Here is a 26,314-nt window from a genome sequence, read left to right on the forward strand (position 1 = left end):
GTGTGCGACCGTCTTTAAACCAGTTGCACCACAGCTTAATCTGTGTGCTGCTCATAGCATCATCACCGAAAGCCGTCTGAACATTTCGAATAATTTCCACTTGGCTATCGCCAAGTTTCTGGCAAAATTTGAGGTAGTAGCGCTGCTCCTCTCGCTCCGCCATTTTCCTTGCAACAAAAAACCGACGAGAGCACTGCGCACTCCCTCACTCAAATGCTGCTTCCCAGCGACTAACGCTATCGGCAGGCGGGAAAAAATTCGTGCATGCGCACGAGGGTTCACGGTCGGCTGCTGTAAGCGCGCGTGTTTCATATCCATCAGGTGTTCACAAAAAAAAAAATAAAGTCGGATACTTTTCTAACAGACCTCGTACATGGAACTACCTTCTTATACATCCCAAAGAAAGGACAACCCTTTAAAAGTATATAAATTGAAGGAAGATAAGTTTAGGCCTTTCGGTAATTTTTTTATACACACAGCACGGCCTGGAATATACCGCCAGATGTTGCATAAATGACATCCGTTCACGCTTTTTACCACGCTTTGAGTGTATGAATACTTTGTATAACCTTTGTTTTTGGAATGAAATTCCCCCATCTGTATTGCCTCAATGGCAATACAGCTACTGAATAAATAAGAGAAATGATGTACGATTTAGTGCGAATTACACCTCGCCGCTCAGCACAGTTCCGTTTCCGGTTCAAAGATTGGTTTTAAAGATTGAACAAGCTTCACACCAACAGGCGAAATCGGCGAGCGGAATAGGAATAGGGGCCTTAGTTGTTGCGCACTAAGTCTGGAGGGTACACTATAGCTGCGCCCGAAGGATATGACGCCATTGCGTTAATGGGTTGGTTTGGTTCATAGAATTTAACGCCCCAAAATGACTCAGGATATGATAGACGCCGTTGTGAAGGGATCCGGAAACTTCGACTACCGGGGGTATATGCGTAATTGGTCATTCTCTACTTCAGATTCAGAGGTCGCTGGCAGGCCTCATACCACTCCTGGCGCAGTGGTGCAGCGGTTAAGCAATGTGTCACTGCCCTGCGATGGCAGCCGCTGCCCCCGGTGTGGCTTCTGAGACCAAGGTTCCTTGGCGAAATCGGTGAAGGGGCGGGGGTCGGGACTAGTGCTAGCGCACTAAAATAGAAGGCGCTCAAATTCAGTACATGAAGTGTATAACTCTCTTGTCATACGGATGAGAAAAAATTACCTTTTGCTACTTATGTGATAACGCAGCAAGTCGGCCGACACGCCCACATGTGTATCTGGCGCGTCCATCGCTGAGCGTGAACCGTGTGACGTCACCTATCAGTATATATGTACGCCTGCTTGGAATAAAGCGATCCCATTTCCCTGGCATGCATTGGTCCTGACGTTATAACAATTGGCGACGAGGCGGTCTACGCGCCTACGTAGGCAACGGCCGATCGAGCAGCAGGCGAGCAGGACCCTCGTCCAGCGAGCGTTCGCGGGGAATGTACGTGCTCTTGGGGTACGACTACCGCCTACAGACGCTCACGGACGCCGTCAGCTACGTTTGTGCTCCTCGGAGGACAGCATCGCTCAAGCGGCCACCGGTCCCACAGCCAACAGTAGTCCGAGCGGGACAGCACTTCGGAGGAAACAGATGAGTAGCGAACTTCTGTACTTCTTTCAAGATGCCATCAGTGGGGAAGATATCGGACTTCGACCCTAAAACGCAAAACTTCGAGTCGTACTTGGAACGGTTTGAGCAATTTTTAACGGCAAATGGCATAGCCAATGAGAAGCGCTTCTCCGTCTTCTTGACAGTGATAGGCCCGGAGGCTTATGAAGTACTAACAAGTATCACGGTGCCGAAATCACCGGGAGAAAAGTCGTATGAAGAAGTTAAAGGTCTCCTGAAAGAGCACTACAGCCCCAGAAGCTCCGTCATAGCAGAGCGATGCAAGTTTAACAGACGCATGCAACAAGAGGGGGAAAGCGTCGAAGGGTTCATTGTAGAACTTAAAACACTTGGCCAGGAAGTGCGATTACGGGGAATTCTTGGAAGATGCCCTTCGAGACAGGCTGGTTGCCGGCATACGGGATGAAGAGACTCAGCGTACTCTGTTCGCGGAGCGAGACTTGACGTTTAAGAGCGCATGCAAAATCGCCCTGGACAGGGAACTAGCAGTGCGAGACAGTGCGCAAACGCGCTCAAGAGAGCAAACGGCATCGGTGCACGTCATGAAAGCCCGACCGCGTCAAGGCTGGAGTCAAGCCAAACCCCAGAAAGGTCAAGGCAGCAAGAGCGAGAAATGTGAAAGTTGCGGGAGGGGACACTCGTCGGAAGTTTGTTGGTACAAAAACTCTGTTTGTCGCGAGTGTTCCAAAGTGGGTCACTTGAGAAATATGTGTCCGGCTGCTAGGGCGAAATCGAAACGGACGCATGCCCTCGAATGTTCCGAGGAAGACTCTGAGAATGAACTGTATCAATTGGTTAACTCAAACCAATCGTGTTATGAAGTGGGCGTTAATATTGAGGGGCGCACGCTGAATATGCAAATTGACACGGGAGCAGCCGTCACAATTGTTCGAGAACAAGTGTACCATTCTCACTTTTCGCACGTAAAATGTGAGCCGTGCAAAATGTCGCTTCGCACGTATACTGGGGAGCAGTTACAACTTAAAGGACAGTGACGTGGCTGTTCGGTACAAAGATCAGAGCATGGCGCTTCCTGTCATTGTTGTAAGGGACAACGGAAGGCGGTTACCAGCACTGCTTGGACGCAATTGGCTAGAACGTCTGAAACTTGACTGGTTGGAAATTGGGCAGGTGACACTCGAGGACAGAGTGGCGGTTCTAAAGCAGAAGTACCCGTCCGTATTCTTAGGCAGATTGGGAACAATACAGAAATTCCAAGCAAAAGTTGTTATGCAACCGGGCACTGTTCCTCTTTTTGCCGCGCCAGGCCTGTACCGTTTGCACTGCAAGAAAAGGTCGAGCAGAAACTGTTGGAGCAAATCGAAACAGGCATGCAGCAGCCAGTGATGCGCAGCGACTGGGAAACGCCACTAGTCACAGTTTTAAAAGAAGACGGCAGTATCAGGTTATGTGGGGATTACAAGGCAACCGTAAATCCCTCACTGAAAACAGATCATTACCCGGTACCCAGACCGGAGGATTTGTACACTGCTTTAGCAGGAGGAAAGGTGTTTTGTGTGCTAGACCTTTCGTCGGCATACCAGCAATTGCCACTTACTCCCGAGTCCCGACCTTTTTTGACTTTAAACACCAGTCTCGGGTTGTTTGAATTCCAACGCCTACCTTACAGTGTGGCCAGTGCGCCGGCAATATTCCAGTCAATGATGGACGAGGTGCTTCATGGCATCCCGCACGTGGGATGTTACATCGAGGACGTGATCGTGACTGGACATGACACGGCAGACTGCCAGAAGACACTGGAGCGTGTCTTGCAGCGCTTGAGCGAATATAACATCACTCTCAATGTGAACAAATGCCGCTTCTTTCAGAAATCGGTCACGTACTTGGGTCACACGGTAATTGAAGAAGGTATTTACCCTACGGACGCCAAGAAAAGGGCAATCTTGGAAGCCACGGAGCCGACCACCGTGACAGAGCTTAAAGCTTATTTGGGCATGTGGAATTTTTATTCCAAATTTCTTAAGAACGCTGTAAAGGAGCCGACTGTAGCGGAGCCGCTTTATCGGCTGTTAAAGAAAGATCACAAATGGTCTTGGACGAAGCAGTGTAGCGATGCATTTAATGATACGAAAGTCCTACTGACCAGCAGCAAGGTGCTGGCATTCTATGACGTCAGGAAACCGCTCGCAATGCTTTGCGATGCATCGTCATATGGCTTACGAGCAGTTATCTTTCACGAGACGGCTGAGGGCGACGAGAAACCAATCGCATTTGCGTCGCGTACTCTTACAGAAGCAGAAAAAAAGTATGCACAGTGTGAGCGCGAGGCTTTGGCCTTAATTGTTGGACTCAAGAAATTTCATAGGTACCTGTACGGCCGAGAGTTCACCATATACACAGATCACCAGCCATTACTTGGTATCCTCGGGCACGACAAACGTGTTCCAACTATGGCGGCCGCACGTATGCAGCGCTGGTCTATAATGCTTGCAGCTTACAGATACCAACTGCAGTTTAGGAAGGGAAAAAATGCAGAAGTGGCCGACGCCTTGTCAAGATTGCCCCAGCCGGTACCCGCGAAAGACGAGGCATCCGAATGTCTGCCAGTGTTTCAATGCCTTCCGCTGACAGCTGTCGAGATAGCAAAAGCCTCGGAGCGAAGCTTAACGCTGAGCCGGGTGGCACACTTCACGTTGAACGGGTGGCCTAGAGATTGTGCAGACGATTTAAAAGCTTACTATGTTCGCCGTGACGAACTATCGCTGGAGCAAGGGTGCGTAACCTGGGGTGTAAGAGTTGTAGTCCCGGAGCAACTGAGGGAACGTGTGCTAACCATGCTACATGAGCAGCACCCGGGGACCAGCCGCATGAAAATGCTCTCGCGAAGTTTTGTCTGGTGGCCCGGGATCGATTCAGCGATTGAACAGTACGTGCAGCGATGCAAAATCTGCCAAGCAGTTCAACCTGCGTCCCGGCCGGTCCCTCTCCACCCTTGGCCATACCCTGCGCAGAGCTGGTCACGCGTGCATGTGGATTTTGCACAGAAAGAAAGAAACGTGTTCCTCGTACTGGTAGACTCGTTCTCAAAATGGATTGAAGTATGGCCAATGCCCTCAACGTCTGCATTAAAAACCATTGAGAAGATTAGGGGTGTTTTTGCCGCTTACGGCTTGCCTGATGTATTGGTGAGCGACAACGGGCCACAGTTTACGTCAGCGGAGTTCACTGACTTCCTGAGCACCAACGGTGTAAAACACGTGCGTACCCCGCCTTATCATGCCGCATCCAATGGGGCTGCAGAAAGAACTGTACAAACCGTGAAAAAGGCTTTGCTGAAGCAGGTACTTGAAAGCGAGGCATCACATACGAAGCTGACGATTCAAGAAAGACTTGATAGCTTCCTCATGGCTTATCGTAACACACCAAGTAATGTGACGGGCAAATCTCCCGCTGAACTTTTTTGAAGCGTCAGCCACGCGTCAAACTTTCCTTAATCAAGCCTAATTTTGCAAAGACCATGCAACACAAACAGGAGCAGTTAAAGGCACAACGCGATTTGGTTCGTGGGCAAGAGCGCGCGTTTGTTGTGGGCGACCGTGTTTTTGTGAAAACTGTGCGCGGTGAGAGTGTTGCCTGGGAAGAAGGTGTGGTGTCCCAGGTTGTCAGTGCTGTGACATAAGTGGTGCAAGTGCGTGATGGATTGCGCTTCACGCATGCCGATTACCTGCGTCCTCTGCACGCAGCAAACAAGTTATGTATTAAATTACAGCTTATTTATTCCATGTAATAATAAATTCATGACAGTTGTATAAACTTTTTTCCATTGGTCGCGGCGAATAATATACTATCACACATTTACAGCTACAATAACAAATACAATTACAATCTTCCGTTACATCTAAGTGGAGATATGCGAGGGCCGCACCATATCAATTGGCACCTGTGTACATCCACCAGCGCATGCTCCACCTGCCATTCGTAGCGGAGACTGTGCTCCACTGCGAGAAGGCAGCATGCGTCAGAGGAATCCTTTTTGTGGTTGCAAGAGCACTTTCTTCCTATGCATGCCAGTAGCCGAGCGGGTGGCATGAATGGTGACCAGCAAGGGAGGCAGCATTGGACGACATGGTTCTTGTGGAAGAAGGGTTTCAGCTCTCTGTAGATTCACTGGTGGCTTCTGGCAGTGTGGGGTAAGCAGGCAGCAGCCCTGAGAACTGTCTTCTACCGAGTGGAATGCTGGCAGCTATGGCTTCCACTTGCGCGATGTTGGCTGGCGTTATCAGAGTTGGCGGCCGTCCAGTGCTGGTCCCTTTCGCTGTTGATATGCGGCTCGCTTTCTAGCCTTCCACCCAGTAGAAGACCATTCTTCAGAATGCTGCCTGCTCGCCGTACACTGCCACCAGTCGCCGACGAATCTCCAGGGTGCACACATCGCCAGTCCACAAGAACCACGTTGGCAAGTGCTGCCTAACTTACCGCTCAGTATCCAAGCTACCCGCTCGGCTACTGACATGCACAGGAAGAAAATGCGCTGTAAACCACAAAATGAAAGCCTCCGACTGGTGCGGCCGCCTGGTGGTGGAACGTAATTCCCACTACCAGTGACAAATGGAGCATGCGCTGCGGGAGACCTGGAAGTACCAAACTATGTGGCAAGGCCTTTCTACGTCCTCTTCCGACCTCTGCACACTGGCTGTTCCTCCCACACTGGAGTCTCGAACGACATATGAAAGATTGAAATATCACTCTTCATTTAAGTGCAGTAAGGTTACTATCGCCATGTCCGACCTTCCTGAGATTCATAGTAACCAGAAATCGCGGCATCTTCGTTGCATGCTCATTCAACTTCATGTCCGCACTGGTTGCGATGACCATAGTTTTTTTCAAAACGTGATCACTGAATCGAATTATCTACCAACGCTGTTGTACAGTCACTGTACGCTGAACAGAGTTGTAGGTAATCGGCTACTTGTAATCGAATACTTGTATTTAATTACATCTTTGTGTAACTTTGTAATCAATTGATCACTTTTTCAAACGGTAACGTTTTGGGCAATTCAGTTATTGTTTTTTAATCAATTACCGGCAATCAATTATTAACGATGTGATTGCATCAAACAGTTCTGCCGCTTACAAAGGAGCGGTTGGCTTCCTGGCGTGCTGCGCTCTCTGTGGTATTCGTTCCTGGTGTAGCTGGCGCCATCTATGGATGTTTCTTGAAAAAAATCGTGCCTAGCTAAATTGTTTTAATAAACGGATACCCTTTTCTTGAGCCATTAGAAACAGTGCACATATGGCATGGACGATGAGCAGTGCTTACAAGACGTTCGTTGACTACTAGATCATTCATATAGCTTCAAGGGGCCCTATTTTATAGGCGCAACCACCGCCCATGCAAAAACATCTGTCACATGATCGAGCGATCAGCCTATATTTCTCCGTGCCGTCATTTCTTACTAACAGCACACGACACAGTTCTATGCAGTAAAAAAAAAGAAAATTTATATCACACCGGCTTATAACGTGGAAAAATAACCTGTGTTTTTCAACATAGAATGGTATATCTCTTAGCCAGGCTGCGCCAAAACAGAAAAAGGCGTAAATGAGGAACCACTGAATGTCAAAAAAGAAAAAAATTGATCCCAGTCCAAGAGTGATCACGCCGTATGAAAATCGCAGAAAAAAGGACAGGAATCACCCTCCACAAAAAAGAAACAGCCTCGCACAAATCAGAAATCGCAGCTCTTTATCAAGAAGTGCATCCGACGGTGTGCTGCCACACTTCTCTCCCACTTTAGAAATAAGAAAAGCTTCGATAATCTGTGGCTTCAGTTTGTCTTTGAGGCATCCAAGAAACTTGGTTTTGTTGAATAGTGCTTTACAACCACAGCTGATACAATGGTATGCCAAGAAACCTCCGGATTTATTTTTGGCTTCGTGTTGTGTTCTTAAGCCCTATCCTTATAGTATCTTCCCGTTTGTCCATCTTAATCGCTATTGCAGGTGAGGGGATCTTATAAATAAGTTTGCTCTTTTATATTGTGTACTTGATGATGTTCTTCTAATAGCATGATACGTGCATTATACGGGGCAGAAAAAAGCACACTGGTGTGATGTCTATTTTCCATCTCCTTAATATTGTGCGAAATACAGAAATGCGGAGTAAGATGGCTGTTCGCTTCTTGCTTCGCTTTTCTGTCTTTATTGTTTTGTAGAGGAGGCTTTCACAAATGCTAAAAATAAATGCACTTGCATAACCAGCACTAATAAGGCGAGCCACATGGTCATCGAAGCTTTTACCTAAATGATGCGAGGAAGATTTATTGAAAGCTGCCTAAAGATTAATGCTAGCTACAGTCCGTCTTAGAATGAACGCTATCGAAAGGTAGCGCACTTTTCTTGGACCTGGGGCGGCATATCCCGAACACATGTGGCTCAGAGAAGCCAGGACACCTAAAAACTGCATCGCGTTGGCAACAGGACAGTCGCGGGTGAATCTGAGTCTACCTGGCTATGTGCTGTAGATGCGTAGGCATCTACTTGGCAGCGGCGACGACCTGCTGTGCACATCATCTGAGACCGCTTCTGCTTTTCGCTGCAGATTTCCTGCTCTGCACTGCCGCGCCAAGACGAGCAAGAATTAATCCTAAGCGACCGCCCTCTGACACGTGCCAACAGCGTCGGGAAACGTGGTCATCTGCAAGCCCGTTATCTGCTGTGGGGGCGTCAGCATCGAAGGAAAACGGCTATAAAAGAACCCAACGAGCACCCGTAGAGTAATATAGAAGTTAAGAGCGGACACTCCCGTAGGCCCCAGCGGCCGACTTTTGTGCACAGCGCACCTAGCGGACCCGGGGAAACGCACTGGCTTAACAGGAATCTTGGAGGCTCTACTTTCATTTTCGGTTTCGTTCTCGCACGCATATCGTCGGTTCGTGCAGGTTTGCCCAGGTGTCAAGTGCACGGAACTTTGCATTGCTATTACATGCTTGGAGTCACGCAAAAAAACGTAAATGCAACGACACAATCACAAAAGATGATCTTGACTGAGGTGTGTTTTTATTATGCAAAACATGCTTGAAAAACATGCTTGAGAAAGCTTATCGGCATGAAGCTTTTGCTCACGCAGGATTGCATAACCAAGCCATATTTTACAGTTATGAAAAGAGGCACACGCACACGCACACGCACACACGCACACGCACACGCACGCACGCACGCACACACGCTCACGCACACGCTCACGCGCACACACACGCGCGCACACACACGCGCGCGCACACACGCGCGCACGCACACGCGCGCGCACACCCACGCGCACGCGCACGCGCACGCGCACGCGCACGCGCAGGCGCACGCGCACGCGCGCACGCGCGCACGCACACACGCACACACGCACACACGCACACACGCACACACGCACGCACACACACACACACACACACACACACACACACACACACACGCACGCACGCACGCACGCACGCACACACGCACACACGCACACACGCACACACGCACACACGCACACACACACACACACACGCGCACACGCGCATATATATATATATATATATATATATATATCTGCCTAGCCGCCGCGGTGGCTCAGCGGCTATGGTGCTCGGCTGCTGACCCAAAAGACGCGGGTTCGATCCCGGCCGCGGCGGCTAGAATTTCTTTGGAGGAGAAATTCTAGAGGCCCGTGTACTGTGCGATGTCAGTGCACGTTAAAGAACCCCAGGTGGTCGAAAATTCCGGAGCCCTTCACTACGGCGTCTCTCATAGCCTTAGTCGCTTTGGGACGTTAAACCCCATAAACCAAACCATATATATATCTGCCAAAAATGTTCAGCTATGACCATTACGAAAAGTGAGGAACACCACCTTGATAAATTAATCCACAAGTTTTTACGTGCTTAAAGGAATAGACACACCGTTCTTTGATCTGTGATTTATAGCTTGTAATGATGCTTATCAGAATGTTACACATGGATGAGCAGGAGACATTTTTTTTTCATTTAATTACCTTAAGAGTGCGGGTGCATTAGAAAAAGTTGGGACAAAAAAGACAGTGTAGTGAATATATGTACATAAACAAATGAAATTGTTGATGTCTGGGAAACAGGTTGCATAAATGCACTAAGGATAGGTAACAAAAAATGTCTCACAGAACAAGCAAGCAAAAAAGCAGGTAGGCATAAGTAACTATTCCAAACAAATGCAGAAGAAAACCGACAGACGAGGCAAAGATATAATACAAAGAGCACGCATTACAAAATGTTCCTGCAGCAAAAAATGAAACGAAGCCATGGCAGGCAACACCCTCATGAGGTTATGTCATGTAATTAGCAGGTTATTTAAAGCAACTGCTTTGAATTCAGCCTTATCAGCTTTACCAACGACAGTGGGGAAGAAGATTTACATAAGACAGCTAAATAATTCAATACCGATTATCTTCTCTCCCCTATTTTGTATTGAACAGCCGAGCGAGGACTACAACATCAAAGTTCAGCGTAGGTCACGTGAAGAACGCAAAACACAGGAAGACAATCGCTACTCAGTCGTTAATTACTGCAACGGTAAGTGAGCATTCCTTGGCAGAAATCATAGGAAGGGAAAAGCACCAGTTATATCCCAGTTTTTTCAATCGACTACATAACCCTAAACTGAGTTTTGACATTAGTCACTGGTGAACTGTGAAACGAGGTCAAGTGAGGAAAAATATGCTATTCTAAATTATTTTGTGGGTGTGGTTAAAATAGCATGAAAAACCATGCATAGTAACAATTTACGTATCATTTTACAAGAAGGAACTTCAAAGGAAATATAGTGTCTGCACTTTCATTTCAGGCAGAAATGGTGCCCGGAAATGATGCACAGTGGACATTATGGATAGCGAACGCAACAATTCTGTACTGTACCTGGCAAATATAACTGGTCCTCAGATAGAAAAATAACCTACTTGAGCCTCGTACCGCATCGGAACTTAAAAATAAGATGGACTATCTGCTGGAGCATTTCAATCCTGTCATATAGGACAGACAAGGTGGCAAACAATTAACTACGATTGAAATAAGCTTTCACTAATGTAAAAAAAACCTGAGTAACGGTGCTCCTTCAAAATATTTTCCTATTTGATCAGTTATGCCTTAAACCTCTTAGGCTGCAAAGCAGAAACAAAGGACAGAAATCGAACTTGGTTCAAGCTGCAAGCAACACAACGGGTATATGCCAGCACAACAGTATGTGACAGTGTGTGTTAACATCTTTGAAAAATGTTCCCAGCGAAGTGCCAAAAAGAACTGGAAATGTATGCCAGACAGTTTTCCATATCGAACCGAGGAAACATTGCGCTGGTGTGAGACGCTTTAGACACTGGACAGAAAGGAGGACTATCTCCTGGAACGTTTGAAGGCTCTGTCGGGTGGGACAGTCGAATCGCCATACAATTTACCAAGAGCATAAGTGGCTTTCAGTAACACAAAGTGCTTGCTCTCTTTCAAGAGATGCCTCAAATAAAGAATTAGGCCTTAAACTTGTCAAGCTGCAAACCAGAAACAGAGGTCTGAAATCGAACTTTGTCCAGGTTGCGATTAACGAAACGAGTATGCCAGCACAAGCGTATACGACAGTACATCTTTAAAAATTGTTCTCTGCACATCATTGAACAGAATGGAAAAATTATTTCAGACAGTTTGTTATACAGGGCTAAGCAAACATTACGCTTGTGGGAGATGCTTTCAACGATGGAAAGAAAGATGGACTCCATTTCCTGGAACATTTCGAAGGCTTTGTCAGATGGGGGAGTAAAATTGCCGTACAACTTTCCAGGAACATGATAGACTTCGAGTAGCATAAAGTACTTGTGTGCCTGTACCGTGACATGCTCTTCTCTGAGAGTATCCGAACAACTACTTATCGAGAAACATTTTGATGAGATACCCAGCAACATAATACGATACTGAATCATCAACAATATTAGATTCCTTCAGTGAAGAAAGTGTCTGTATATCCTGAAGTGCTGGAAAGTTATCCGAACAAGACTGCTCAGCATGATCACCAAGAGATGGCCTTTGCAATGAAATTGAAGACAGTTCACGAAAAAGATGGTGTGATCTTCCTCAAAACTTCCTTTGTCTGAAAGTTTCATGATCTTGTTAAGCATGATGTGTTTTAGAAACACATCATGCTTATATGATGAAATGGGGGACAGTGGGGTTTGAGTTACATCCCTGCCTTTGTCTAATGCAGCCGAACATATTTTCCAATGGATCCTGCTGTAGGCGCCTTGTAAGGAGGAAGGTAAAGCCATACTTATTTGAAAGCTCATCCCACATCAAAAAATTGCCCTTATTGTCACTTGCCACCCAGTAACCGTATGTGGCTGGCGCCTGCGTTCAAAACCTCCACGCAGCAACCTAAGGTATGGCAGCCTCGAGGAAGTCTGTCACCTCAGAATGTCCTTCTTGAATTGCATACCGCATTTTTTGAGCATTTCTCCTGGAGCTGGAACTGTTCAGAGCATCGAACAACTTATCCATCTGGTCGCAAAAGTTTGCTGTGCTAAGAGCAGCGTCTGGCAACTCCTTGACATAGACAAGTACCGTAATAGCATTGGAAACAAATGCGCTAAAGACTTGGGTTGCTCGTTTAACCTTTATATTGCTGAATGGTTTTTGAAACATATGCCTTTCCGTCAACTTTGGTGCCATTCTAAGCCGGAGCTCGTGTGTTGAATGGTACCTTTTAGTGATATGTACCCAGTCGACGACCTCGCTTCCAATATGCAGCTTGTGCATTTGCAGGTTGTTTCGCGTAGTTTTCACAAGGTGCGGAACATCGAAAATGAAGAAGATTCGATTATCTTCGACAGTGAAAAAGGCTGCACAACCGATGCAACCAGCTGCCTGGCGAAGCTCACATTGGAGGCTCCCTGGTCACATATAATGCATTTCACAATGATGCCAATCTCAATGAGCTTTTTGATGAGAGACAATAATAAGGAACAAAATTCTGATGACGGTGTTGATGCATGGCCAAGTGTATAGGCGATTGGCTGAACCCATCGTTTAGATATGCCAGAGAACAGGACTACCAAGGCTGTGTCTGCAATGGTTGATGTTCGTTCAACACCATTGTCAGTAAACCCCTGTACAAGGTCTTGGTTTGCTTCATAGGACAGGTTTTTTTAAAGCATCATTTCATCGAATATCAGCGAACACACACGGTCACGCTCACACCATGATCTAGTTGATGACGAAGTAGATGTCAATATGCCTGGAATTATACCAGGTGACATTCTTATGTCAGACAGCCACCTCCTGATGGAACGTTCTGTGGGCAAGGTGAGAAAAGAGGACAAATATCGATATGCTTTTGGGCCACAAAAATGCAAGTGCAATGCAATTTTCTTCAACCGCTGGGTAAAGCGCCTTCCCTTGTCTTTTCCTCTCATACCAACATGGCCTTGCAGAAGCTCAAACACTTCGTCTGACAGATGGGGACGAATGGAGGCAAGCAGTTTGGAAATCGTGTGCACTGCTTTAACCTTTTGTTTCCGCAGTGTCGCAATGGTCTTCCTGTATTTTGAGACCTGTCCTTGAAGGCGCCTGATGACCCTTTCCTGCCGAGGCCTGCATTTTACAGGAAGTGCAGCAGAGATGCTTGCAGAGCCTGTAGTCAGAGAAAGAAAATAACGAATAGCCACACAATTCAGTACTGGATGAAAGTTTCTTAAATCCTTACAGCTTTCGTTTCTCTTGTGAAAAAATTACGTACGGTATAACAGGAATGGCTGGGAAACAAAGGTTTGCCTTAAAAGTGCATAGATGTAATCTCAAGAGCAGAAAACGCCACTTGTATGAGATACACTATGCAGTTGCATGTACCCTCTACAATCAGTTAATTGGGTTGGTAAGAATCATGTAAATCGTTTTGATGGAATACTTTTTTAATGAATTAACTACAATGCCATCCTTGACACGCTAAATTACAGCTGCAAATGCAGACCAAACTGGTGCAGTTTCTGAGTGTCTGCTATGCAGTCATTTTTTTGTGTCTGTGTGTGTGTGTGCGTGTGTGCCTGTGTGTGTGCATGACATAACGATGTAGAGGTCAAGAAGGTTTAGTGCCGACTGCATTCAAGAAATTATAGGCGATAGTCAGTGTCCAAGCATATCTATCACTAAACTCTATTTGCACTTTGTGTACCTGCTTTTATACAAGTTATGAAGTACAGTTTTCAAGCACAGTTTGCAGACATTGCATGGAACACAAATAGTTTATGGATGTTTGCCATGAAATGGAAGGCACACAATGATAGAAATGAACAGAATGAGTGTTAGGGGTAGTGATCTCTAAGTGGACACCTGCCAAAAGAGGAATTTCAGAACTTCTAATGACACACACAGGAAAGGGTGCTGTAGAAAAGAGCTTTCTGGTGGGATACCCGGAGAAATTCGTTTATCTTCATAACTGCGCATAAGATACAGGAACAGAACAAAGAACACAAAACGCATACACAACACAGACTTCTTGTGTTTCGAAAGACTACAGCAGACGTTTCATACTATACACCCACTAGGTAATAGGAAGAAACATAATAATGGGTGCGTTTATCTGCTTATCCGTAGGCCATCTACTCCCGCCAGAGAAATAAATTTAATATCTAGGAGGTCGAAATGCATACTGACGAGTTTAGCACTTTTCCTTTTTTTCATCAGGGTTTTCTTTCTTTCAATCCCCCAGCTCTTGCTTCTTGTTGATGCCACATGTCTTTATTTAGGTTATAGTTCCGTCGATATGGTTTGCACCTTTTACGACTGTTTTCACATAGCGTCTATCTTAGGCTCACATTAAGCATTCTTCCTTGTTGATTCCATCTTTCACGCCTAGATTAATCTCCGCTGTTCCGGTTTTCACCTTTTAGACATGGCTTTTGCAGGTGCGCTTTTCAGGTTCTTTTGGCGCAGGTTGGTTCCATCTAGATTTAGAAGTAGTCACCTTCATTACCATAATAATCAGTGTTTATGAGCGTATGCGCATTTTACTTTTTGCCCCATTTGCCCCATTTCTGACACTTGCCTTTCTGTAGTGGTCACAATGAACATTGTTGCTTCGCACTTTCGCTCTCTTGCTAGGCTTCTTGATGTGATATGGTCTAGTATTCATTGCCGCGTGAGCTCGTAAACTTCTAGCACTTTGACTGATGATATCATATGTTCGCAAGATGTTTACTGTACCAGTTCCTTCCTGACATGGTGTAGTCAAAGCGACCATACTAATCAAATAAAGGCATTGGGTTTTTACTTTTGTTTCGCTGTTACCTGCTGACTGCAGAATACGAAAAGTCTGCTGCAATCTTTCGAAACAACAGCTGAAAGTCTCCGCTCTTTGTGTATTCTATAATCTGTCCCTGTCTCTTTCGTGCAGTTTTGAAGGTGCTGTACGAGACCGCCCTTTTAATGATCACAATGAGAACATTTCACCTGCTGGATAGCTCACAGGGAACAGGACTTTCATGGCGGTAACTTAAAGCTGGCTCTCCAATACCACCACAACAGGAAAAAACATTACACAAGTGGCATGAGGTGGTAAACAAATGCCTCTTACCTTCAAGTGGCATGCTTCTGTCCTCCAGTGGTTCACTACTACTTTGAAATGCCGTGCATCTGCCACTTGCCACGGGTTCTGCATGCAGGGAAGAAATTTAGACAGGAAACTTAAAAAACTGATTCTCCCCAAGTACCACCGCAAAAAAAAAAAACATTACACAAGGAGCATGAGGGGGAAAACATATGCCTCTCACCTTCAAGTGGCATGCTTGTGCCCTCCAGTTGCTTACTTGTGCCCTGAGGTGCCGTGCAGTTGCCACTTGCAATGGGTGCTGCATGCAGGAAAGACATTTAGACCGGCAACAGCAACAGTGGGCACCACCACAAAACAGTGTGAACTACTCCATACCAAAGTAATTATGCAATAAGCAAGTGGTGCAAAATAAAAACCCCTCACCTTCAAGCACAGTGCTTGTGATCCCTGCACTTTCCAAAATAGGCTGCCTCCCATAGTTGGCACTTGTGGGCTCTGCTATCGAAGGAAAGGAAACACAACGTGTACTTCGGTCAGTTTTTCCTGCAAAAACCTCTATGCGCTTGTAGGGTTAGGTATGCCAAACCTACCGAGATCAACACGCAACAACACTAAGAATGCCAGTGCATAGCAAACATCAGAAGATAAAAAAAATTCAGAGTGGGAGGAGAACAAGGCCCCATGAGCTTTCACACAGAAAAGAAAGTTTCCTTGAATGAACAGAAATAATGATGGATCCTCCAGGCACAGAATAAACTAGATTGAATGGGTGCCGAAACTTAAAGGCACACACAAACATGCATCTGCAGGAATGTCTAAATGTCATACCCACAATAAATACACAGGCAGTATTTTTCAACAAGCATGCAACAGTTAATACAATGATCTAACTCAGTGAGTCTACTCACTCGTTTTCAATTAGCACAAGGACAGAATGTTTATTACGAACAAAAGTGTTTGGTGCTTGAACAAACAGGAACAATGCGGTGCACTTAACAAGGGCAAAAAAGAACTTTGAAACAGGACGTACGAAGAGCCCACCCTTTAACACAAACACACACATCTGGATCCTAACAGCTAGACAGTACTATCAAGCTACGTCTTTTGAAAGTGAAACGCGAGTGTTTTTTTATCCATTTCATTCCCTTCTAACGGCCCTGCTCGAGTGCCTTCCTAAAGAGAATAGTCTTTTTCTGCCCCTAAAAAGGTGAGGATCAAAAAGCGTGTTCATGGCTCGGCTGCCCTCCTGAGAGAGCGACAGTGGTTGCGTCCTTCCATTTTATATGTAGTATTATGCACAAGAAACGTATTCGTTGCCATGGCCTACTCAGGTGCTTTGTCACTTTACACACATCACATCAGCAACTCATGGCATCTCATTATACGAGTCAGGTTCTACTGCGGCATCACGGAACCAGGTTGTAGCTTGAGTGTTTGTTTTGATTTCATGACAAGCTTATGTCAGGTAACTCCTGCAACGATGTTTAGACTTGAGATGCGACGTCATGACAGGGTCACGTGGTTCGTGTAAGACGTTACCACTAGATAATGTAAGAGGCGCATGCGTTGGGAACTCCATCACATCTAGGGATGTCTGAATTGCCTGCAGACGGAAATGTCATTGTGACGTCGCAAACTGGCGACCAATCTGGATTTCGCATCGCAATACTGGAAAACAGCACCGACCCCGGCTTTTCTGCGACACGGGTTCCTTATGTTGTCGCGCAAGAATCGGTGCGTAATACTCTAAACACAACAAATATGTTACCTGCAGTTGTCACGATCCATAACTGTATCGACGAGTGGGAACAGCATACTGCAGTCAGCAACTCCGGATGTTGAGAACCTTACATTTTTCATGCTCTTATACGTTACACTGGAGACACATACCACATGAGTCTGAAGATGGGACTGGACAAGACAAAAGACATTTCCAGTGTAGAAGGAAGCCCACAACATTCAAGGAGAAGAATAAAAACACTGGTCATGGTAAGGCACCATATGGACAAAGAGATGGATTGCCCAGTAAAGAGTGCAAGCCACTGGGACAGTATGATGACCTTGTGCCACAAAACAGGAATGTTCGAAACACAACAGCCACAACAGGGGCAAAAAGTAGATGTTACGTGGTTGAGGCGGATGTTCAACCACTGGGTCGCCGCTGCGGTTATTAATGTTTAAAAGTGGTACAAACAGCAATTTTTCCTATGGAAACAAATGCACATATATGTCACATCCTAAAAAATGAAAGTTACCCGAGCTAGCATAACTTGAGAGCACGTCAGTGGAGGCGCAGTGGGAACTGCACTTTTTGTGAGATTTGTTCGAGCAGGGTCCATAAAGCAGTGAGCAGAAAAGTGCTCGCTGCACATGTAATAGTACCTGCTGAGTGCAGAAGCTGGCCTCGAAAGAAGCTTGTCACGCCCGGCGTACTGCACCCATGCTTTTGCCCTGGGGAGAGAGATTATTCTTTAGCAATGGTATCGGGCTTGATGCTTGTTGAACATACCCTATCGAAAAATACAACATAAAACAAGCCTGTCGCAAAATGGGACCATGTTGTCTGTAGTGGTGTTGTGTGTAGTGGCGTTGTGTGTAGTGGCGTTGTGTGTAGTGGCGTTGTGTGTAGTGGCGTTGTGTGTAGTGGCGTTGTGTGTCGTGGCGTTGTGTGTCGTGGCATTGAGTGTCATGGCATTGTGCGTCGCGGTGCCATGCATTATAGCCTCCTCTGCAGTGTTCTGTTATCACTTCAATGAACAAACTGTCTCGCAGTTTTGTCCTTTCATTCAGATATGCTGCCACAGCAGTGCACACGTGCTTCTACAATGTCGCAAGCATAACTGTAATTTACTGAGGCATATAAGAATGGCTACTTATTTATAGTTTATTTACAGTACAGGCCTCAAAGCTCCTCGGAACCTGCATGAAAAGAAGGAATACAAAACATGAGAACCAAGACTTAAAAAAAATACAATTCACACTTATTCATAAATATGTAGTTCATGCTCTATTTATCAGCAGAGATAATACATATGTATATATGTTTAACTGAGTAATATCGCTCCGGAGTTAAAGCTACTGAATATATACTGCTGAAGAAGGCCGCGCATACAAAGGCAAGTCGCTATAAGGTTCAAACATCTGAATTGCTACTCCAAATAACTGAATGCGCTTCTTCTATGTTAGCACTATCTCAGGGCTGCAAAAGAGACTGACGCCACCAGTCAGCCGGCACATGACTGAACCATGGCCCTTTGAAGCTGGTCTGGCTCCTCTGCCTACACACGCCAGCAATAATAGTGCAAAAGCGGGAAATTTGCATGCATGAGAGAGGAAGTGCAAAGTCTGACTGGGTAACACTGAGTGACATGACATCAAGAACCTCTATATTTTGCTTACGTTAACTGCATAAGCTCCACAGAACTAATCGGGACGGACGAACATGTACACCCTGCTGTCATATACATTTGTTCAGTGAGTGGGTATCCTGGCTTGGTAAAGCATCTCATTACCTGCTACTGCGACGAGCCCAAAAGCATAAAATTTTCAAGATTTTGTGCTGAAACTGCAGTGCAAGCAGCTCGTTTTACAATGAGTGCTGGGAATAGTCTGCATTGTCTAATGGCTTAAATGCCGAGAGTAAAACATTGTTCTTTAAATGAATTACATTGCGCAGTTGTCCACTGTTGTTTCTTACGTTTCATTTTGTGCACATTTTTGTTTTGACTTCACTGCAGGTTAGGGTTTTAGAAAATTTAAAAGCTGCAGACTCAACAGTGCTTTTTGCAGCTTTGAGTTATGATTTTTTTACCCTTGTGCTTAGGATTGCCAGCAGATTTAGCAGACTTAATGTGAAATTAAGCGACCAGTTTAATTTAAGACTGATATCGGTCGTAATCAATGCATTTTTTCAAAACTTTAGTTTGTGGCACAGTACTTTGCTTTAGCTTTTAACTCGTATATTACACCGGTTGCTTCAGGCGAAAACTCACCTCAACGACGCAAGTAAGCACACTTCTGTGCAAGGTAGCGGCCAAGCATTTTGTGCCGCTTTGCCGCCTCCTCCCCCGTGCAGCCCTTTGACTTGAGGTAGTAGCAGAGCGCCGCTGCAAGGAACAATGTCAAGGCATGTGTAGGTAATAGGAAAAGAGTAAATGTCATTGGGTAGGCTAGAATAATGATGCTCATGCAGCTATGATTATACCGTAATGGCAATCTGCACCACATCCAAAAACAAAATTGCATCCTTGCAGTTAATAAAACAGTCTTCATTAGATAACTTGCTTATTTTCTTACCAAGTCTTAGAGTGAAATGTGTTAATGTGCTAAATGTACTAATGTGATTTTCAAGCACAGTGACTTAACTGTGGTATAAGTACACTGCAGCTAATTGCTGGCATAAACTAAATTGAGCAGTGCCAAGTAGCAGCCTTCGCAATATTAACATTCCTATTTTTTATTCACCTATCTAATATATTTCGTTCTCGAAACAACTCAGGCTAAAAAGGGCACCACAGTGGAGGGCTGTAGATTAGTTTACGCCAAACATCCGCTGACATTACACAGCAGGCAGAAACTTTTGTATGGCGCATCCATCAAAACACAGCTGCGGCACCTTAGACCAAACCCATAACCTTGTGATGAACAGCCGAGCACCATAACCACAGCATGACAGCATCAAAAATATCAGGTGCAAATTACCCTCAGAGTCCGAGTGATCAGCACTAGCTGTTCTATGAATTGATTAGCAGTGGTGACGTTACACACCCAGTCAAAAATTCCTTCAGCCTATCGGTCTGAAGGCTGAAGGAACCCGTAATTTGGGCCTGTTGGGCTGTTGGTGATGGGCCTGTTGGGCTGTTCGTGATGGGCCTGTTGGTGTTGGGCCTGTTGGGCCTGTTGGTGTTGGGCCTGTCGGGCCTGTTGGTGATGGGCCTGATGGTGATGGACCTGTCGGTGTCAGACCTGTTGGTTCTAATGGCGTCGGCCTGTTGGCACAGATCCTGCTTGCAGGTATCGGGATAGTGTTAGGCCTAATGAGGGACGCCAGTCCTAATGGCGCACCATAGATATGTTTTTTCATCACTCAGAAATTTGTGCTGCGCATTGCGCATGATAAATAGCTTCTTCGATTAGTGCATCGCAAGCTGTTGCAAAAAGGCAGCGCCTGCTACTAATAATATTTTCCCATTAAGCTGGCCAAAAGGGTCTGTAATGCCCTACGATATATACACTGACAACCAGATTTAGGGCAAACGAAAGCTTTATTATAAAATAGAAACCTGTAAAGAGGAAGATGATCAGCAGTCAGAGCAGCAGAACCGAGGCGAGGCGCGAGACGAGAAGACGACGATCGGCAGCTGAAGCAGCAGAGCCGCCGCGCGGCGCGAGACGAGAGCGTGAACTGTTCCGGGACCGGACCTGTCCTTGCCCGCTCTAACCGGCCTTCACAACTGTCAATAAAGGCAGTTACATCTTGGTGGAGGTGCGGGGTGGCGGAGAGACGTCTTTTCGGGTGATTTTGTTGAGGCGCCGGTAGTCAACGCAAAAGCGGATAGAGCCGTCTTTCTTGGTGACAAGGACGACGGGGGAAGCCCAAGGACTGTGTGATGGTTGTATGACGCCACGCTGCAGCATATCATTGACCTGGGTGTCGATAACCTGGCGTTCGGTGGCCGAGACGCGATATGGGCGTTGGCGCAACGGCGAATGGGCGCCAGTGTCGATCCGATGGGTAACAGCTGAAGTGCGACCAAAACGGTGGTGAGAGAAGTCAAACGATGAGCGAAACTTATCTAGCAGGGCCGCAAGCTGGGTCTTCTCCGGTGGCGAAAGATTTGTGTCGATTGAGCCCACAAAGACGGCCTCGGGAACGGGATCAGGAGACGGTGAGGAGGAAGCAAGTGAAGACACTTGCAGGCGGCAGGAGTCGTCCTCAGAAGGGTCCCAGGCGACGACGGAAGCGAAAGGCTGGACACATCCCAAGCATTCACCACGAAGAAGAGTGGAGGGGCACAGGAATGGATTCGTCAGGGGCAAGGCGCTGCAGCCGGCTGAGACGGCAAGCACGGCGAAAGGCAGGGGTAGACAGTGGCGAGAAGCAGAGGAGTCGGACGGGATGAAGATGACAGGGTCGTTGGATCCAGAGTCGCAATGAACAGAGGCGAGCACAGCAGAGCACGGCGGGATCATGACGTCATCAGCCACAGTCAGCTTGGAGCACAAGTTAGTGGAAGCGTTCACAGAGTCGTCGCCGAAGGGAAGAAGGGCGACTTCGGAACGAGCGCAGTCGATGACAACGTCATGTTGGGAGAGAAAGTCCCAGCCTAAGATGACGTCGTGAGACGGCCATGGGAAGACGATGAATTCAACAATATACAGAACGTCCTGAATAGTAACTCGGGCTGTACATGCCCCCAAAGGCGCAATAAGTTCCGAATTAGCGGCGCGAAGCATAAAACCATATAGCGGAGTCATCACTTTTCGTAACTGGCGGCACAATTTCTCACTTAGTACAGATACAGCAGCACTGGTGTCAACAAGCGCGAAAGCATCGGTGCAAATTTGTCGGAGAAAGTCGAGGTCTTGAGCTTGGTGACGAGCAAGCAGTTCTTGCCTCCGGAACTGCGGGCACTAGTTTTCCGAAGGGGAAGAGGGACGACGGCGCATCGGGGAAACCGAGCGACGACGCGGAGATGGAGCACGGCGGCGAATAGACGGCCTGAGATCGGAGGAAGCAGTGGTCTCAGAAGGCGAAGTGCGGTGAAAAGGCTGGGGAGGGGCGTAGGCGTAACCTCGAGGGTCAGTATTGGCAGCAGGGGACAACACTTGGCGGCGGCAGGGACGCATCACATGGCCAGGAATGCCGCAGACATAACAAATGGGTAGGTTGTCCGGTGTCCGCCATGGACGAAAACGTTGCGGTGGTGGCCAGGCAAGACGAAATGGTGTCGACTGCGGTGGATGCTGGTACGAAACGAACGTTTCTGGGCGGGGACGCCTGACGGCTTCGGCATAGGTAAGTGGCAAAATAAATTTATACATCATGACCTCCAATTTTTCGGTGCACGTCCCCCAGCTTCGTTGAGAGGTGCATGCGCACGGCTTTCAGTCTCTTCTCTGCAAGCTCCTTTGGTATGTCTCCTATGTAGATATGAAACAGCTGCACAATAGAACACAAAATAGGCCACATTTGAACACAACTAAATACATGATAAATGCAAAAGTGAGATTCAGAATTACCACTCTCATTGTAAAAACACAGAAACGAATGTTCGCCATTAAAGGGGCCATGAAGCCTACTTTCGTGCATACCCTTGTTGTAGCATTTAATTCGCAACACATTAAATTACAATACCCAAAACTTTCAGTTGATTCCGTGCGGCAGATATCTTTAAAACGATTTTCGTTTCCTTTGCGAACTGACTGCTTGTCTGGCAACCTCTGATTGCTGACGACACATGGGCCTACCCACTCCGCGTCTGCTGTGTGTTGTTGGATACATTGAGATGCTTGCATGAAAACCAAAGACAGAGATTACTCGAAACAACGGGCAATGCTATTTATACATTCTGTGCAGATATGTCAATTGCACTATCTTTGTCGCAGCAAGATCGGAGAACGCGCACAATGACTTGCCACCAGTCGAGAACGCTAATTTCACAACCAAATAGATAAATCAGGTTACTGCCAGAACGGATCTTAGCGAGAGCCACACAAACAGTGTGGAGATCTCTGAAAGTGCTGTGATAGAGCCTGCATGAAGAAACGTATGGGCATAACACACCTTGCAAAAACTAAACGTCACTTTTGCCCGACTTTGCAGTTTTGGATGCAATAAGGACATTGCAGTTGTTACAAACCTCGGATACAATGAACAGGATCTCCATGACTATCACGCTTTCTGTAAGTGAGCGCGACTGTATTTGGCTGAAGCAAAGTTTGATTGCCTAGGTGTTACTCAAAGCAAAAAAAAAAAGGACTAGCACCTTTCAGAGAGGAGACTTTTTCCGGTGTAAGTGCCGGTTTCGCCTCTGTTCTGCCAAGAGACCGGCACTTATTTGAAAGCACGCCAGTCACGCTGCGGCTCTTCAGCTCATCAGGTGTCCAATACACCTGAGTAGCACCGCGGCAGAACATTGAGTCTGTTGGTGCTCTCAGGAGCATCTGCCAGGCACCAGGCTCCATCCAGAGCCCACTGCCTGCATAGACCTGCAGCAAACGTGGAGAATTTCGCATTTGTACACATTAACAGCAATGAATCAAGGGATTTTAAATATTTCATAACTTAAAACAAACAGCTGAAAAACATAAAAATTATGTAGGCATGAATGCACTCTTTTACAGCGAGCAGTGTCCAAAATCAGTAGATTTTTTATTTCTAGCCTTATTATTCGAAAAAAAAGAAATTGCTTGCGTGCAACATGAAATATATAGCACAATCTTCTGACAGTTCTAGCTTCTCTTCATTCCGAGTCAAATACCGCCAAAAGTTGAAATAATGTTCTCTGCCCGAATTCAAACAAACTTCAGAAATGAGAATAAATTTCACATACCAACAACTAGGCATACCTGACAGAACAAGGCAGCCTCCTCATGAACAAAAATTATTTGTGTACTAAGAATTTCCTCAGGACAAGAATAACTGCAGACCCATTATGGCATCGTCAGGTAATGAAGTACAAAAATGACAAATTAGAAATGCTGACCTGTGCCTTACATGATATTGTCTGAAACCACACATCTATGCTTTGCACACTACCCTTTTCGGCACACTTACCGGGACTAGCATAAGTTTCTACTGTAAGCTAGCGTCATCCTCTAAACTGTACCCATTTCACTATGTACCAGCCCCAATTTAATTAAGAATCATTCACTCACTCTACTATGGTATTTGATACACTATATGACTTAAGAACACGCACAATCACCTTTCCATCATCCCTAGCAGAACCTATCACTGTGTCCTGCCCACCAGGCAGCTGGAGCTGGCAGTCCGCGGCGCTCTCCATCTCCTCGGCTGAGCATACTTTTTTGACAAGAAAAGGAAGTACACAAATGTCAATGCACCTCAGCAGCACATATAAGCAAAAAGCAAACTGAGTTCAGTTTGACATTGTGGGCTATCAAGTAAATGAAAAAAAATTAAGTATTTTGCTCTCAAGTTAACAGTGAAAGCTTTGCACAGTAGAACCTCGCTGCTGAGTTGATGGGTGCTGCATTTTCCTGGCTGCTACACATTGTAGTGGTCTAGATCTGGCATGATGATAATAGGGTTCCATGCATTATAAACCCTGCTGTTCGTTGCAATGTAACTTCTGCCACACTCCTACACAGTAATACTTGTGAAATAACACCCCATGCCAGCCTAAATGAGAAACGGCGGCAGTCATATGTTTACTTCTAAAGCGGCTTTACTTGGCCTGGCATGTCTAGCCCCACTGTGTTAGGCAGACGGCATTCAGACAGGCTGTGCCATCATCATCAACAGTGGTTGCACTTTTTTGAAGCAGTAGCTTCACTGCTACAGGTGCACGGCTGAGATCGCTTGTACGCAACATGACCTTCAAGTCTGCCACAAATAAAATAAACAAACAAATAAACCTCACAATCAGTGGGATTCAAACTCAGGTCCATTGGGCGAGAGCCAGGTGCGCTAACCACTAAGCTTCAGACCCACGGTGTGACAATTCAATAAAACTGGAGATATACAGGGTGTCCCAGCTAAAAGTAACCAAGCTTGTTAAAAAGAGGATGATCCCTAGCCGAGTGAGACCAACTGAGGGTTGTTGATAGTCGCGTGTCCTAGTCTGCAGTATTTTTTTATTATGCAAACGTGATTAATTAGCAAAGACTAATTAGCTAACTTTTTAATTATTGCTTTCAGGAAGAAATTGTCAATGCAAGAGTTGTAGATCCCATAGAAAAATAATCGTTTGCCTTGTTTGCAGCTAAGTACCACTGATACAACTTCTTTTATCTGACTTAAAAGAAGCCCGCGAAATACAAAAAGAACCACGTGATAGGGAAGCAGTTACAGCGCTCCCAAACGAGCGATCAAGCAACGACATCCGCTTATGTTTGCAACGCTGTCCCGTACAGCTTTTGGCGTCTTGAGGAGGTGGCGAGATATGCGCCAGGAACTGCTTATGCGTCATGGAAAGTGAGCGGGTGCTGCTTTTCAAGGAAGTGAAGCGCGGCTCGCATGGAGCGCTTTTTCACGCGTAACCTCGCCTCGAGTGATAGGAATGTGGCCGTGCCGCTAACTTGCACCGTCACGCGCCGAAGAAACGGTCGCCCTAGCGCCGATGCGAGAGTTAATTACGTATATCTCGCAACCATCACAAAATGCCGAACCCCGTTCGGGACAACGTTGCAAAGATAAGCGAATGTCTTTGCTTGGCTGGTCGGCTGGGAGCGCTGAAACTGCTTCCCTATCACGTGGCTCTTTTTGTATTTCGCGGGCTTTCTTTTAACTAAAATAAACGAAGCTGTATCAGTGGTACTTGGCTGCAAACACGGCAAACGGTTATTTTTCAAAGGGATCTACAACTCCTGCATTGACACTTTCTTCCTGTAGGCAATAATTAAAAAGTTAGCTAATTAGCCTCTGATAATTAATCATGTTTGCATAATAAAAAAAAAATACTACAGACTAGGACACGCGACTGGCAACAACCCTCAGTTGGTCTCACTCGGCTAGGGATCATCCTCTTTTTTACAAGCTTCGTTACTTTTAGCTGGGACACCCTGTATATGTGCTTCTTGTATACTAACTGCTAGGTTACACAGCTGCTCATGCAATATCATGGTAATTTGTGATTCGAGCGATTCATGATTGATCAGTGACAGGCGATTTCGAGAGGAGTTTGAAGAGGAATAACAAGAGGAAGACGAAGAATACAAAGAAGAAGATTAGCGCTCCACACGCAGAAAATCTAACACCACGGGTATAGGAAAAAATCAGCTGTGGTTTAGCTTCGGTTAAACCTGGTGAGAAGCAGTAGTTTCACGTAGCTACGTGCGGCAAAGTCCAAAGAAACAACAATCTTTCAACAAGCCGAGAAACTAGAAACAAACAAAGCTTTGCAA

General features: G+C 46.1%; 1 protein-coding gene and 1 pseudogene across 1 annotated transcript; one reads left to right on the forward strand and one right to left on the reverse strand.

Moving 5' to 3' along the window:
• Positions 1–1,664: 1,664 nt before the first annotated feature.
• On the forward strand, positions 1,665–15,073 carry LOC149355700 (uncharacterized; annotated as a pseudogene).
• A 3,052-nt stretch (positions 15,074–18,125) lies between these two features.
• Positions 18,126–24,246, reverse strand: LOC149355701 (BEN domain-containing protein 5-like). Its single transcript, XM_089576164.1, has 4 exons — positions 24,154–24,246; positions 23,212–23,434; positions 19,237–19,329; positions 18,126–18,142 (listed from the first exon to the last, which is right to left on the reverse strand). The coding sequence occupies exons 1-4, from the start codon at positions 24,232–24,234 to the stop codon at positions 18,126–18,128; spliced, it is 414 nt and encodes a 137-aa protein (XP_089432290.1). The 5' UTR covers positions 24,235–24,246.
• Positions 24,247–26,314: the final 2,068 nt, after the last annotated feature.

The sequence above is a fragment of the Amblyomma mixtum genome, chromosome 3 (assembly GCF_055824585.1).
Source record: "Amblyomma mixtum isolate Tamu chromosome 3, ASM5582458v1, whole genome shotgun sequence".
NCBI classification, from domain to species: Eukaryota; Metazoa; Arthropoda; class Arachnida; order Ixodida; family Ixodidae; genus Amblyomma; species Amblyomma mixtum.

Excerpts from the sequence above, each read along its gene's own strand:
- LOC149355701 (XM_089576164.1), bottom strand. The coding sequence starts at position 24,234 with ATGGAGAGCGCCGCGGACTGCCAGCTCCAGCTGCCTGGTGGGCAGGAC. Across the intron at positions 23,435-24,153 it reads CTGCTAGGGATGATGGAAAG|GTCTATGCAGGCAGTGGGCT; the intron begins GTGATTGTGCGT and ends CGTTTGCTGCAG. Across the intron at positions 19,330-23,211 it reads AAAAGTCTCCTCTCTGAAAG|CGGCGCTCTGCTACTACCTC; the intron begins GTGCTAGTCCTT and ends TGTTCCTTGCAG.